The following is a 16,200-nucleotide window of genomic DNA, read 5'->3' as shown; positions in this document are numbered from 1 at the left end:
CTTTCGTGGGACAGACCCACTTCTTCAGACCATAGCCAGACCAGAACAGACTCAATATTTAAGGCACAGAGAACCAAAAACAAGGAGGACAAATCAGCAAAAGATAATCAAGGTGAGCAAATCAGAGAGTGGAGGGGTGGGGGGGAGGTCAAGAATTAGACTGAGCCAAGTATGCAGACAAGCCCCTATAGTGACTCAGAAAGTTCCCATCACGATTTAAACCACGTGTTAATGTGCCGAATTTGAACATAAAACCCAGCTCGGCTGTTTCTCTTTCCAAAAAGGTGCGACAATTCCTTTTCAGTAACACACATCCCTTTAGGTCATTGACGGAATGCCCCATTCCATTAAAATGTTGACTAACTGGTGTTGTAAACTCCTCTTTAGAGAACATGTCCCTGGCCATGGGCTGTGAGGTTTGTGTGCCTTCCACTACCCTGTACCAGGTGGCCTCGAGGGTTCAAGAATTTTTAAATTAAAAGTTTCATTTTTATTGATTTAACAGTGTTCCCCACTAATCCGCTTAGGAATGGAATTAAGATGTAAAAAGATTTATCATAAAAACTAGTGTTAAAATGGCTAAGGAATACAGGTATGATACAAAGTATAGGTGGTGACCGTTAGGGTCACCCGTTACTTATGAATATGCATAAGCTAATTGACTATTCATGAGCATTGGTTCAAATTCAGATGCACGGATTGGACCATTTATGATGCTCATGAATATGTAAACGGAATGTGCATCTTAGTTGCCGGGGCAACGCAGGTGCGGACCTGACACCTGCAAGTGTTCAACCAGGTCCGCCCTGGCTCTATAAATTCTGGAGCCCAGCCCCGGCTTTCTCAGTCCGTCAGGGGACAGCAGAGGAAGAGGACAACGGACGGAAGATCAAAAAAGAGACAGAGTTCAGAGCTGGACTTCGCTTTAAGCCGAAGATTCGACGGAAAGCGCTGAAGCGGATCTGCGTGTCAATCTACACACCCCAGCCGCCGCGGGACGCAGAAGCCTTTTTGAAGAGCTCCGGCTAAGAAGCCTTTTTGAAGAGCTCCGGCTAAGAAGATCAGAAAAGACTGAACTGAACTCACTCTAAGCCCTCAGATTTTACCTGAGGCAGGCTCACCAGGCAGACCGCGCCGGCAGGTGCCCTGCCTGGTGAGCCGCGCAAGCGGCGGCCTCTGCTGGCCGGCGGCGGAGCCGCTGCCGCTTTTTGATTGCCAGGGGTTTTTTGTTACCCACGTCGGCCTTTTTCCCCTGGCCTTCTCTTTCTCTCCTATCTTTCCTATCTGCCTGCCGCGGCTGCCAGTAAAAAGCGCGCCGTGAGGGCCTTTTTTCCTAGCTTGCTGTGGAGACCCTCGGGCCCGGCGCCCGGAGAGACAGAACAGGAGGATAGGTATTTACTATCAAACCCCCACAAACATTAGGTCAATTGGCTAAACCAAATGGAGTTAGGCTTAATCTTTTTTGTTTTGTCAGTGGTATTGTTATTAGTAGCATTAGGCATATTGATCCCTTGCTGCTGCTGTTATGCACAAGGTAGATCTAAGAATAATATAGTTTAAGTAAAACGTCTTAGATTGTGTGACCCTGTTCCCTGGGGTTTCTTTTTAATTGTAAACCACAAGAGGCAGTCTAACAGACCTAGCCGTTTAACCTCTGCATTCATTATAGAAGAATAGCTTAAGGTTTTATTAATTTTAAGGGATCCAGAACTGATTGCTCCCTCCGCTGGGTAGAGCTCTCCCAAGCGGGGGTCGATGCACACGGGGATAACCCATTAAAGGGAAAACCCCAATTAGTATTATACATATAATAGTAGAATAATTTAAGGGGATAACCCAGTAAAGGGAAAACCCCATTACACAAATCCCTGCAGGGTAGTATAAGACCTTGGGCTATATCAATAAGACCCGGGGCGGCCCTAGAAGGAGGCATAGTATCCTATTTTTGACTAAGGAGTCATGTACTTACATTAATTAATTGTATTCATATATTTAAAAGTCCTAAGGTAGTAGTCCGCATGCTACTTCTGGAGGTCCCATCTGCCCGGCCAGCAGGGGCAACCTCACTTAGGCAATCGATAGTCCATCTGTTCCTCTGGGTTGCTGGGGGCCTAGGGTAGAACCAGCACCGGCCATTCTCGTAAACGGGGAACGCGTATACAAGGAAAGTGCTCTGAAGGGGGCGGGTGCCCCGAGTAAAGGGAAGATAGTATAGTTTAGGTCCTCCTGGAACAAAGCAGTAAAGGGATTCTCTTTCTAGAGGGTCTGACATAGGCGGTTTCCAGGAGGCATCGTACTATAGTCCTTTTAGATCCAAACCAACCCATTAGGGCGTTGGGACGCTAAGGCGAGAGGAAGTCAGTGTAGTCTTTAATCATTGCATTGAAGTCTTTTCGGACTAAAATATCTCATATACTCTGGAAGCCTGTTACCAGGGTAAATAACCAGGCATAAATATATGATATTAACACATACACATTAATACATATATAGACACATATAATACACACATAAATACAGGAATATTACTATCAAGTTCTGGTTTGTTCTTTTCCCTTGCAGTGCACACAAAGAAGAACACCGAGTTGTGTACCTTCGTGAAGTCACCCGTAAGTTGAGAGGGTTTAGTTTAGACATCGTAACTGTAATAAGATACAACTAAGGGCTACTAGTCTGTTAATCCCAAATCCTGTGCTGAGCCTCAGGGAGCAGGGAGATAAAAAGTTGTAGTTTTAGTAACATTTAAACGACACAGTAAAATACAAAGTATAAATAGGAAAGGAAAGTGTTATATTATAAATAAACCGGCTCTTGTTAAAATAAAAAATTCAATTTGTGGACAGTTGACCCCTCGTTTGTCGTCCTTTCTGGGGAACAACTAGGCTCCGTCACACCCTGTAAAGCCCCACTGGATTAGGTCACGTTGACTTCGGTCCAGGTAGCGGGGTAAAACCTGAGGTAGTGCTTGGTTGCTGGTGGGAAGACTTAGACAACCTTATAGGCCTTTTGGTTGTCTCTGAGCTGACCATTGCAGCTTGGCCTCGCCTGCCTTTGAAGATCGTTAACTAGTTTGTGGATTTGGAGCATTTTGATGTCTGTTTTGTGCCCATTGACCCTTTGTCTAAGGGAGTTAGAAGTCTGTCCAATATACAGAGCATCTGGGCATTGTTGGCACATGATGGCATATATAATGTTAGTAGAGGAGCATGAGAAAGTGCCCGTGATTCTGTGAGTAAGCTGGTTAGGTCCAGTGATGGTATTTCCAGAGAAGATATGTGGACAAAGCTGGCAGCGGGCTTTGTTGCAGGGAAAGGTTCCAGGACTGGTATTCCTGGGGTATAGACTGTGGCTGTTAGTGAGGATCCTCCTGAGGTTGGGAGGTTGTCTTTTGGAGAGAACAGGCATGTCACCCAGGGCCTTCTGGAGTGTGGCATCCTGATTAAGGACAGGTTGTAGGTCTTTAATAATTCGTTGCAGTGGTTTGAGTTGGGGGCTGTAGGTGATGACTAGGGGTGTTCTGTTCTTGGCTTTTTTGGGTCAATCTTGTATTGCATCTACTCAACAGCAAGGCTACAGCTCCCTAAGTAGCAAAATGTGTATGCAGGGGTGGGAAGGTTGGTGGAAGATGTGTCTATCATTAAAAAAGCGATAGAGAAGAGAGAATATCTTATGGTCTCTATATAAATCCATGGTATGACCACATCTTGAATTCTGCATGCAGATGCAGTTGCCTCATTTCAAAAAAGATATCTTGACCTTGTAAAAAGTTCAGAGAAGGGCAACATCAGATTAATAAAACTGGAACTTTTTAGTTCTGCAGACATTAAGTGGGAGCGATACTATAAAATCATGATTAGAATGGAGAAGGTACATAAGGAAATGTTAGCTACTTGTTCCCCTAAGAACAAAGGGCTCACCAAATGAAATTAATAGCAGCAGGTTTAAAACAAAGAAAAGGAAGCATTTTTTCATACAACACACACTCAACCTGTGGAACAACTTGCCAGAGCCTGTTCTGTGATGACGACGACGACGACTTTTAATAGAGTTGATAGTGTCCCTCACCAGTTTGTCATACCCTGGGAATGAGCTATGGTGGGGATGGATCACTTGATATCTGCTCTGCACCTGGAATTGGCCACTGTCAGAAGACAGGACCCTGGACGAGATGGACCTTGGGTCTGTTATTCCCAACCTTTCCTCAGAAGACTTTGTAAGACCGTCGCAGCGCCCCCTCCTCCCACGTGACCTTATTTACACCACCAAGAGGCTTGAGCCTATTTTAAATTCCCCGAGGGCGTGGGTGGGTGCGTCCTTATACCCTTCGCTTTGGGTCTGTGTCCCAGGTGGGGCGCAGGGAGACCCTCTGTCAGGGTTCGAGCTTAACATTTCCTCTATTGCCGCAGGCTGGTGACAGAGACCCGCAGAGGTGGTCGCTTTCCCCTGCCTCTAGACGAGCAGCTTCCTCCTGGCTTGGCGTCAGAACTCCCCAGCTCCACCGCAGCTCTTGCCTTACAGACGAGTGGCCCACGCTGTTCCCTGACCCTCTCTGCCGCCAGGATTCAAAATGGCGGCGACCGGCACTGCTCAGAAAGTTACAGAACCGGCCCAGATTAGCTCCGCCCCTTTCCTCCTCTGCGAGGTCCGCGAGCCCGATCTTGCGCCCGGCTGAACACCTCCCCAGACGGTCGCTCTCTCTCCGCCGATTGGCTGCTCTCGATCGTGGGCGGGGCCAGCGAAGGCCGGAGGCGGGGGGGAGAGGCCAGGAGGGTAACAGCAGCAACGAACTTGGGGGCGAAGTGGTAAGAAAGAGGAACAGCCGCAGGGAGAGATGGCGAACGAATTAGAAAGCGAGCGGTGGGAGGGACGAATAGCGCCAGGGGTGGGAGAGATGAGGGTAGGGAACAGCGGACAAGCTGCGCCCGCAGCAGAGGGGGAGCGGCATGAAGACGGAAGAGCTGCAGGAGGAGGGAGGGGGGAAGAGAACGTGACTCCCTAGGAAGAGCCCAGCGGCAGCTGCCGAGCAGCGAGCTAGCCCAGCGTTCCGCTTGCCTCCGCCTCTCTGTGCGCGGCCCGGCGGGCTGCAGCTGTTCGGGGGATGGGGGGGCCTGCTGCGCGCCGCGGGCGGCTTCCTGCGGGCCGGGGCTAAGGCACCGCACCCCCGCTGAGCAGCCCTGCCTCTTGCACCTGACGGAGGATGGACCGGCCCCCGCCTGCCCCGTAGCGCCGCCGCTGGGGGCAGGGCTGGGCATGGCCCGGCTGGAGGAGACCCACGGGGGGCAGAGCTACCCAGGTAACGTCCCGCCTGGAAAGTTGTCTTCCTCGGGGGCCGAGGCGCCGCGGCGGGGGCAGTAGAGCGCCGCTGTCTGGGCTGAGAGGGGAACGTGCCCGGACCCTTCCGCCGCTTGCCAGCGCTGCCGTGTGGCGGGGAACAAAGGGGAGTCAGGGCTACCGCGCGGTGCTCAGGGCAGCCCGCCTGTACCTGTACCAAACGTCCCACCGCCAAGGCCGGCTCGGCGGGCGGGATTCCCTCCGGCCCCGGCTGCTGCTCCCCGGCTCGCTGCTCCGCGTCGCGGGGGCGCTGCGTGACTTTGTGAACTGCGGCCCGCGAGGACCCAGCAGCTCGCTGTCACTTCCCTGTCCCAGGCGCTCTCCGGTCAGGTGCCTGTTGACGCTCCTCACTTGTTGGCAGTCACGGGGAGGGGTGGAAGAGAGAGCGAGCTCGTTGGGGCAGAGGGTCGCCGGACTTCAAACTTTCAAGGGGGTCAGAGTGATTTAAAAAAAACAGTATTAGAAGTGGTTGAACTTCCTGAATTGTTCACGCAGCGTCGGTCAAAAACGTGCTTAGGGTTTTTTTAAAGGCAAAACTAAACATGGATTCAGTCTGAACCTCGTGCTATGGAAAAATGGCTTTCCACTTGCTCTGTTAATTGGGCTTCAAAGACAGTGAAATGGGACTGGAGAGTGCAGGATGCTATCTTAAGAGACTGCTTTAACAATCTGAGGTGGCCTTGTTTGTGTTCAGTATTATTGCAAAGAGCTGTACATTACTCCTTAGAGCAGAGATTTGTTATAACTTTGTGATTCATTTAAACTGATATGGGGAGAGGATGAAATAAACAAATAGGTTAAAGTCATTTAAAACCCTACACCCAGTTTCCTATTTGCCAGTCTGTAGTTAGATTTGGAAAAGTTCATGGAGTGTTTGCTCAGTAGTAGTCTGGTTTGTGTGGGAGGAAGGTGGTAGCAGTAGCTGCAGAGTTAGTATTAGCAATAATCTTTGGAAAAGTCAGCATGAGTTTCCAGAAGCTGCATTTATCAACTTAGAAAACAAATATCCTTTCACTGTAATAAAAGAAACAAAAAACTTAGCTGAGGTAATAAACTGAATGCAAGTTCCATGTATTTATTTTTTACTGAATGTTGTATATCTGTTTGTTGGGTCCCATGAAGGTATGCTTTATGCTTACATATTGCACAGCAAGTAATGATGTTTTGTAACAGTGTTGTATTAAAACATTAAAGAAAATCGTAGTTGTACTTCTCTATTTCCAGATTGCATAATTAAACCATCTCTTCCTGTTATGTTTCTTATTTAAACAAAAAAGAGTAAACTAAGTCAGAATAATTGTGCAGCTCTCTGTTGAAACCGACTTTCATTTCTCTGAGAATCAATTTACCATTAGAAAACTGTTCATCAGCCACTTGAGCTACTTCATTCTCTTGTTTTAATGAGAAAAAGTAAATGATTAATTCTGAGAGGAACCCTATGATAAAACTGCAGTGAAACAGGAATAACGGGTCACTTTCACTTGGGTGCTGCTTGAGACAGTACTAAATATCAGGAAAGGCTGAGGCTTGGAGTTATTCATTATGGAAGTGGGTTTAAAGTTAGATGTGCAGATTTGGGGAACCTACAATGGTGACATCTCTTACATCAACAACAGAGTTCAGAAAAGGGTAGAATAGTGAAGGCTTCTCTTCCTCTTTACATTGCAGCACCTTCAAGGGTTGTGGAGTGGTAAAATAGCAGAAATTTCCTCCTGAGGTAGTAGAGGGAAACAAAAGGAATAACCAAAATGTGTGTGACATTGAGGAAGGGACTTCACATGCATCAGGTCAGCTAGTCAGAAGATGCTACGGATTTTTTTAGGTTGTTTTTTTTTTTTCCTTCTCTGAGGATTGGAGAATTCATAGCAAAGTATATGGTCATAATGCCTCTTGAAATCCCAGCATTTTCCTCATTTCCTGGCAGAATTCGGGACAGGGTTGATCATGTGAGTTTTGCCTTGGACATAGAGACTGTTCATCTTTCATGTTTGTTTATGGCTAGCTGGCTTTCAGGTGTGTTGTTACGCTATGCTGAGAAATTTATCTGCATGGGTTGGGTATGAAATAAAATGTGATTTGTCAATTGAGTGAAAATATGTATGTGTATGTACTAAGAGTCTTTCGTGATAAGAAATAATGAGAGAAAAATTATGTTGGTGGTGAGACTGAGCCTGTAACATAGGGAAGAGAAGAACAAATAGTGAAGCTATCTCAGGGAAAAGACTTGCTGATCTACTCTAGTAGAGAAGGAAAAAATGAAGTGAGATCTGGGGAAGGTCTAGCAAAATGAGAGCTGTATTAAGTAGGCCTAATCAAAAAAGAAATGATAAATACCAGAAAAATTAAAATATTGTTGAATTTATTCAACAATTACTACTTTGTGGCATCAAGCTACATTTTTATAGCTTGTTAAATGGTAGAGTACTGGTGAAACTAATCAAATTCAGTAAACTTGTTTTTCAGTTATGAAATTGCTGGTTCCTGTAGTTTTGATGTTAAAATAGAAAGTTGACCATGTTGCAGTTAGAATCATGAGACAGTGTGGGCCTTAGTTTTTTAAATTGCAGAGGGTGTAAGTGTGGGAGTCAGTGTGTCAATGTTGGAGATTTTTGATCCCATCTGTTAGGTGCAGTGGGTGTTAGTGTGGTAACAGGTAAAATTTTAGGCAAGTCAAGGCTGTATATAGTTCTCATACATTAGGTCAAGATAAACAGTAGGGAGAAGTATCTTTATTATTACTAGTGGGTGTATCTAATGGACAGGTGCTACACCTCCTTAGCTGTGCAACTGCTGTGTGGCTGTATGTTAGACAATTGCTATAGCCATTGAAGTGATTTGCCTATTACTGTGGTAAATCCACCCTCTGGAGGTGGTAGCTATGTCCACTGAATAATTCTTTAAAACTAGTGATGTGAAGACCAGGGCTTAGATTAGCTTAATATGTCTCTCAAGGTATGGATTTTTCACAACCCACAGCAGTGTAGCTAGTTGAATCTAAGTTTTAGGTGTCAGCAAAGCCAGTGTTAATACTACAAGTGCTTGGTCTCCCTAGTAGTTTTTCTCATGCTAGTTACCTAGTGCTTCATTTTTATAAGGTAAGAACATCGTCTGTTTCCAAGAGAAAACAAAAGTCGTAATCTTTGGGCAAGTAGAACTAGGTTAATCTTTTCAAGCCTGGACAATACAACAGTAATAGTCACAATAATCAAATGTTAAGGAAAACACTGGATGAGTTAACTCTCACAATCTTGGTAGGATTTACTTTTGTCTCAATTGACTTAAGCATCAGCCTATTTAATATGGTACCCCATGTAGCAAGAGAGCTGGCCAACTGATGCATTGGTGTCTTGAATATATAAATTTTGCTTTGCTTTGAGAACTTTTGAAGTTTTCTTCATTTTCTTGGAAACTGGTGTTTGAAATAATGTGGCTTCAGTTTGGGCTAGATGTAAATGTTTTGAAAATAAGCTTTATAACAGTCTCAAACAATAAATATTCAATGGACAAAAACTACGTCAAATTAAGCTGCCTTGATTGTATGTCATTCCTATGCAGAACATTGACTAGAGCTAAACTGAAACATCTAAAAGCCAGGAAATGCAGAGTTCAGGTTCCTCTTTCGACTTTAACGATGCCCTGTTATGCCCCATTAACACACACAGGCTACACGTGCACAAGGGTTTTCCCAAAAAAACCTGGGCTTTTGTCGAAAAAATCTGCAGTGTGTCTACACGGAAAATGTGCTTTATTGACAGACTCTTGACAAAACCTGGCACATCTGCTGGAAGCATTGTGCCTCTGCACGTTGAGGAATAATGCCTTTGTCAACAGTTTTCTGTTGACAAAAAAGTCGTGAAGATGTTCTGGGGCCCTGTGTTGACAGAGAAGGCTTCCGGTTCACCAGACAGCCCTCTTTGCTTAGCTTCCAGTTGGCCATTCTGTTGAGAGAGCAGTCTGGCCACTGTCTGTCCGCACAGCGGGTTGCGCAATCGTGAAATGATCTGGGATTGATCCAATTGTTAGAACTTCTCAGTTTAATAGTACAAAGCAAGAGAAGGAAAATGGCCTTTGGGGAGCTTTGTAACTTGGAATCCCCTAAATCAGATTACCCCAAATTTGCATTACTCACACTACTTTGTGCCTCCATGAGGCACATCAAATTTCGAAGTAATCTGAGCAACTGTTTGGATTGCAGTGTGCATACAAGAATCAACATTAAAGCGTAATAAAATAGTGGGAATGGAAACCCTCTTGTTGTGTTTTCCTGTAACAGCACATGTGCAGTATCAAGAAAAAATAAAATTTCCTAAATATTCTTAATTTGGATCCCCTGGACACTTAGTAGGTGCCCTGTCAGTTTGACACCATTTTGATCCAGATCACATAAATACAGTAGTTTTATCTGTAGATCTGCATGGGGAAAATCCCACCCAGAAACCTTTTAAAAAATAGCTTGGGAGGAGGGGTGCATGTATCTCCAGAACCCATAAATCTCAACTGTGTTCATTATTAACAGTACCCTGGATTCTTCTGAGATTTTACAAATTTAAAGGAAATTCAGTTACGCATATTGATCTTTCAGAACTGAAAAGGTCCAGTCATGATGCAACCCTGGTTAAAGTGGCACTCCTATGCCATTATAAAGCTTTCTTTTCCATTTAATCTTCCACAGAAAATATCTGTTTTGAAACCGCTATCATGGAAGCACTGAAGGTGAAACTGATTATGCTGGGTTTTCACTTTCTATGCTAAGAGAAGTATTTAAAGTAAAGAGTATAACTAATGACAAGAATGTTTTTGTTTTGTTTTTTTTAAAGAAAAAGCATGAAAATGTCTAATCTGACAGTAACAGTATTAAAGCAGTTAGTTTACAACGTGATTCAGTTGTCAGTTCTCAACTTCAGTCACTTAGTTTATTCTTCATATGGGATTTTCCCCTGGGTAATGTGTGATAGTCATGTGATTAGTAATGCAGTTCTTTAAGAGAGATTCTTAATTTTTTCATAAAACAAAACTTTTTTGTTTGTTTTTTGCTAGTTGCCAATGGGACCAAGATGACTGATATAAATGTATCCAGTTCCTTAAATGGTTTCAGCATGATGGGAATTCTGGACACCAAAGTGGGCAACAGTATCCAGAATCTTCAAAACTTGAATTCAATGGCCCCAAGAGCACTCTCATTGCCTGAGTATGGACCTAGCCAGCACTCTAGTGCTTTAAAAGAAAGCCATAGCCTTAAATCTATAGATTCTGGTATTCCAACTCTTGAAATAGGGAATCCAGAGCCTGTTCACTGCAGTGTGTTAAATGTGAAGAGAAAACAGTCTGAGTCTGAAATCGTGCCAGAGAGAACTTTTCAGAGTGCATGCATGCTGCTGTCTCACGTGCCTCCATGTTCAGCGTTCAAAGAAAGTGAACACAGCGTACGAAAGTCTTCAACTTTTCCAAGAACTGGGTATGATACAGTGAAACTCTACAGTCCAACTTCCAAAGCTTTGAACCGAAGTGATGACATCTCTGTTTGTAGTGTGTCTAGTCTCAGCACAGAACTGTCAACAACTTTATCTGTTAGCAATGAGGACATTTTGGACTTTGTGGTCACAAGCAGCTCAAGTGCAATTGTGACCCTGGAGAGTGATGAAGTGCACTTTTCAGATGTTACGTTGAATTCCACAAAGGAGACCAATGATCAAAGACAGCAGGAATGTTGTCAAGAAGCCGATGTGGACAGTAAATTGAAAATATTGGGACCCTTCTCTAGCTTCTTTGCCAGGTAATGGGATTTTGATACTTAAACAAAAGTTACAGGGTTCTGACAATTACACTTCATATGCCTTGGTTTAGAGTGACGCACATCTGTCAGGGATAGTTTAGATGGTGCTTGGTGCTGCCATGAGCGCAGTGAAATGGACTTGACCTCCCGAGGTCCCTTTCAATACTATCTGCCAAATAATATATTCCCCTGTTGTAAAGCACTTGGCGGTCTAGGAATGGAAAATGTTCTACCAGTGTTAAATATTTTATTAAAATTTAATGGCAACAAATTCCACTTTATTTTGTTTAACTTAAGGTCATCAGTTAAGCTGATAAAGTCACTGATAAGATGACAAAGGACTAAGGATATAATTTAGTCAGAGAGGGCATGGATTCAGTGATTTTAATGAAGTTCTGTCACCCACCCTCTTCCCCTCACCCAACCCCCCAGCACTCATGCTTCAGTCACCCCGAGGTGGTTAGTCTCTTCTCTCCTGCCCACCCCTTGTTATTTTCAGTAAAAGTCATGGGCTTTTGTGAATTTTTGGTTGCCTGTGACATTTTTACAAAAAAATAACCATTGACAAAACCTAAAATTTATGACCCATGGTGTTTAGACTGCTTATCTTTGCTACCAAGATTAGAAGCAACACTGTTGGCCACTCGCTTGTATCTCCATAATGGGAAAATGTTGAAACCAGGGTTAGAATGTGGAATTTGAGTATTTAATTATTGAAATGGCAACACCTGTTGCAGAACTGGAGGAGTTACGTTTCTGAAAGGCTGCCCTGTCTTCCTACTTCAAAAGTAATTTATTTAGACTGATAGAATTTTTTATGAAGCAGGTAAAGCTGGTACAAAAAAAACAAAATGTGTGCCATCCTAAATAAACCTTTTCATTTGAGGTACATTAACTAATATCACTTTTGAAGTAAGGCATCTAATACAGTGTAGAATTCCAATCGTTATTTCTTGGAGGTTCTCCTTGTTCTGCAGCTTTGACTATAAAAAAGGCTGTTGGGCCTATCTGATTATTTCCATGAACCACTTACTTAAATGTCTCCAATTGCTGAAGGAAGAGACTGGGGAATGCTGTTGGCGTAATCATTCCTGTTACTTCTTTGAAAGTGTGTCTTAATGCAGTGGAAAAAAAACCAATCTGAGTTAGCACTATTAAAGTGTTAAAAGACATGGTTCTGTAAGCTGTGATTTATCTTGTTTTTAGTATATTTGAAGTATATTTGAGTATTCCATGATGGGGTTGGCTAGTAAGTGATAGCTTTTCCACCTAGAACTGTTGAACTTTTGTGGGTTTCTATCTACTGGTTGCCATGGAACCAGACTTAATCCAGGAACAAAAGGATTCTTTCCACTTTAGAATCTGTAGAACTTGAACTTTTGTCTCCCTGTTCAATATAGTTATGATGAGCCCAACCTGTACTATGCTGTACTGTTGTTTGGAGAGAGTAAAGGCATTGGCGTGCTAAGGCTTTGACCACAGGTTTTTTTCTTCTCCTTCCCCCTCAACAAAAAACAAAAAAAACCACCAAACAAAATAAAAAGTGTACACATTGGTGCAGCTTTATTTGAAGCACCAGTATAAGTAATTCTAGTGGTTCCACAGGCATTCAAGTGATGGAAATACTGTACTTCAAGATTTAAAAAGCCTTGTCTAGGTAAGGCATTAATGTGCTAGTGTTTATGGGCTCCTGGAAGCAGGGTGATTTGACTTAAAATCAACAAGTGGGCAACTTTGGTTTACAAACTTTACATAGTAGTTATTTTGTTAAAGGAAATTTGATTCTCTTTGGTTACTACCCAAGGCATGTTCCCCTTGAAAGAGAAACTGAGTGGGAGTTCATAGACTGAAAGAAGAAAACAGGCTTTTCTTCTTCTCATCTCCCACTCAGTTTCTCAGATTGAAACAAACTAATCTTTGAACCTCTTATTGAATAAACAGAAATTGAGCAATGCTCTCTCTATCTGTAGATGAGACTACTGCTATCAAAAGGTGGTTTAGCCTTTCAGCAAACTCTGTTTCCAGGTGTTTAGCCACTGACTTTCACCAGTTGAATGATCTGACTTTCTTTAAATCCTTGGCAGCAAAAATTACTGCTTAATATTTATCTTTCAATTATTTTAATAAGCTATAGGTACTTTTTTTGCATTAACAGAGGTGGTCATTTCACATTCAGTTTTAATAGCTGAATGTGTATTTAAATTTTAAAATCTTTTTGAAAGGATATTTTTATCAACCCTGGTTGAAAGCAAAACTGACACTATTGGGTATCCCATGAAAGAGAAATATATTGTAACTAAGTACCATATTGTGTCTAACAGGTAGCTTATTGCACTGGGTGATAGCGCTAGGAATATGTATATTACACAGTTTAGCAGAGAAGTTAAGATCCCTTTGTCTATTTTTACTTCTCCTTTTAACTAAGGGTAGCTTTCATGTGGCTCAGATGAGCAGAGACCTTTTGAACTGATATCTACTTTGCCTGGTTGGATTATAGACACTGTTGAGGGTTGGTGATTGCTGTCACTTGTCTCCTTAGAAGTTGAAATAACATTGTCTCTATGGCCTGGCCATTTTTGCACAACATTCCTATGTGTGCACATAACCTATTTTGTCCACTTCCCAGATATCTATAATGTTTCCCAAGCATTTAATGCTGGGTGTAACATCTTTATAGACTCTTAGGCTGCTTCTACGCTATGAGATGAAATTCAAATTAATATTGATTTTTTTAAAAGTTCTGGAATTTATAAGTTCAAGTTTGACAACCCTCACCTCCCCATATGCTCCTCACGAAGTTGAGTTATTGCTGCTACACTCAATTGGCAAACATCAGTTGGAGTAGTGCATTGCAGGAACCTATCCCAGAGTTCCCTCATCCCTGAAGCATTCTGAGTATGCTTGCTGGTCTTTGAGATCATCTTCCCACATTGCATTTTCCTCATTTCCCTCCTGTGGTAAGCAAACATCCATTTTTCCCGTTGGAAGGAAGGAAAAGTAGGGCATCCACAGAGATGGCAAAAAGCTTACAGAAATGTCTTTCTTCCGTAGGTGAATTCTCAACTGGCCATCCACTGAGTGTGCCCCTTACCCCCCTGCCCCCCAATCATTGCATCCGATCGCTGAAAATAATACAGGTACCATGAAGAGCTTGAAGAAATAGAAGATAGGAAAATTTTTGAATAAAGGGAGTTGCTGAGGGGAGAGTCTTTGGCTTTCCAATGCACTATAAGGCTTCTGTGCCCAGGCTGTGTTCTCAACTGGCCATTCACTGAATGTTCCCCCTTCCATGATTGCATCCTATCCCTGGGAAAAAAATACAGGGACCTGGACTGTATTCTCAAAGTTAGAAGAAAGAGGTTAGAAAAGTCTAGGAGAAAAATTTTGATTTTCCTCTTCAGTATACAGACATTGTGAACAAAGGTGGTGGCGGTGAAATATCATACACTAAACTTAAAATGTAAACAGGACTCTCAACTAGCCTTACCCGCTGTGTTTGAGGGGTCATAGCGTGAAGACTGGTAGGAAATCTGAACAAAAAGATTTTATAATAGAAACACCAAACCAGCAGGTGTCTGCAATGGACAGCAAGCTCACAAAATATTTTTGGCTAGGGTGGGGGTTGGAGGGGACGGGTGCTCTGGTCTGCAGCTGAAGAGCCGGTTGGAAAGTAACGGAAGTAGTGAAGGAGTCCCCCCAACAATACTAACAGCCAGGGGAGAACCCCGCCCAGTGGCAGCAAGCACCACTGGTCCCATGCTAGGGGCATGGAAGGGTTCAGTGGGGGGCCAGCAGCAGCAAGCCCCCAAGTATCTTAGCTGCTGGGGGAGACTTCCCCCAGCTGCTGCAAGCCCCTAAAATTCTTTCATGCCTTTGCAGCCCTAAATGTGCACAAGCTAATACATGGCACTGCCTGGCAGCATGGTCAGCACTGAACGGAAGACACATCCTTTTATTGGGTCGGGGACTACCCATGTGATGTGGCTGAGCTCAGGAAAGACTCCGACTGCATGGCGCCTGAGGGAGAGGTAGAGGGGTTCACACACACGTAAACTGCTGAGGAGAAGTTTCTTGGCATCTAATGAAATCACGACCCCCCACAACAGCCTTGTTGCCGTATGGTGCGGCGGGGCAGTGGCTGGCACCTGGAAGCACAGAAAAAATTACCAAGTGTAGAGACAGAACCACTAACTCTGTGCAGGGGATATTTGTAATGGGTAGATGGGCTCACAGCGCTAATAGCAAAGAGAGACATTTCTCAGGCTCTCGTACAAACATAAGCCCATAGGCTTCCTGGTCCCACTTTGAAATTCACGGTCTTCCTGTTACCTAATTCTGGCATACCTGAGAGCAGCAGCCAGAGTGGAGCACTGTGAAGCATTGTTGGTTATATATGGGACATCCGGAGGCTAATAAACTTGATTTTAAACTTGGCGCTTCTACACTGACCTTTAATTGAACTTTGGAATTTGAGCTTGGTGTTATTCCCCTCAGGTAACAATGATATTGTAATCTCGACATTAGGGCTCCTTAAATCAAGCTAATGGTTTTTAAAGTGAAGATAGTCACCTAGTAATATCGAGCTAACTGCCTTAAATTCAAATTTATCTTGTAGCATAGGCATAGCCTTAGATGCATAGTTGTCTTTATTTTTCTTGTGTAACTATATCTGATGGGCCTGCAAAGTTGTTGAACCTTGGCAGCGCTACCTCAGTGAGACATTTCTTTACGTATCATGGAAAAATCAACCTAACAGCAAGGAATCTTGTATGAATGGCATCCTAGTGCTAACTTTCCTCTGTTCCCCACAGTGGAGACACATATGATGTCTTGGATATTGCTAATATTGAGGCACAGGTTAGAGGTTAAAATTTCTTGCTTTGGAAAGAGTCTGCTACACAGCTTCCGTTCTCTTTCCTTTAGTTTATTCTGATCTCTGACTAAGAATCTTTCAGAAATATTTCTATTTAAGATACTCAGTTGTATTCTGTTTGTTCTGTCAATTTGCTGTGAGTCAAGTAAGGAAACTGGTACAAGGTAGGTTGTAAGGCTGCTACATTCAGGTCTGGCTTCTGTACCAGGTATGGACTGACTAC

General features: G+C 43.5%; 1 protein-coding gene and 1 long non-coding RNA gene across 3 annotated transcripts in view; one reads left to right on the top strand and one right to left on the bottom strand.

The window, feature by feature from the left end:
- Nucleotides 1-3,004: 3,004 nt before the first annotated feature.
- Nucleotides 3,005-5,768, bottom strand: LOC142012385 (uncharacterized). The gene is made up of 2 exons (XR_012645329.1): nucleotides 5,483-5,768; nucleotides 3,005-4,958 (listed from the first exon to the last, which is right to left on the bottom strand). It is a non-coding gene; the product is annotated as an uncharacterized LOC142012385 (long non-coding RNA).
- Nucleotides 4,955-16,200, top strand: part of TBC1D14 (TBC1 domain family member 14) — a 118,885-nt gene continuing 107,639 nt past the window's right edge. For both annotated transcript variants that reach the window (XR_012645328.1, XM_074992455.1), the window contains exons 1-2: nucleotides 4,955-5,293; nucleotides 10,369-11,104. Coding sequence is in view for 1 of the 2 variants with exons in the window: in XM_074992455.1 (XP_074848556.1) it covers nucleotides 5,251-5,293; nucleotides 10,369-11,104 (779 nt within the window). In the remaining variant the exon portion in view is untranslated. The remainder of the gene's footprint in view (nucleotides 5,294-10,368; nucleotides 11,105-16,200) is intronic.

Source organism: Carettochelys insculpta, chromosome 4, assembly GCF_033958435.1.
Source record: "Carettochelys insculpta isolate YL-2023 chromosome 4, ASM3395843v1, whole genome shotgun sequence".
NCBI classification, from domain to species: domain Eukaryota; kingdom Metazoa; phylum Chordata; order Testudines; family Carettochelyidae; genus Carettochelys; species Carettochelys insculpta.
This window is presented reverse-complemented; position numbering and strand designations above follow the sequence as displayed.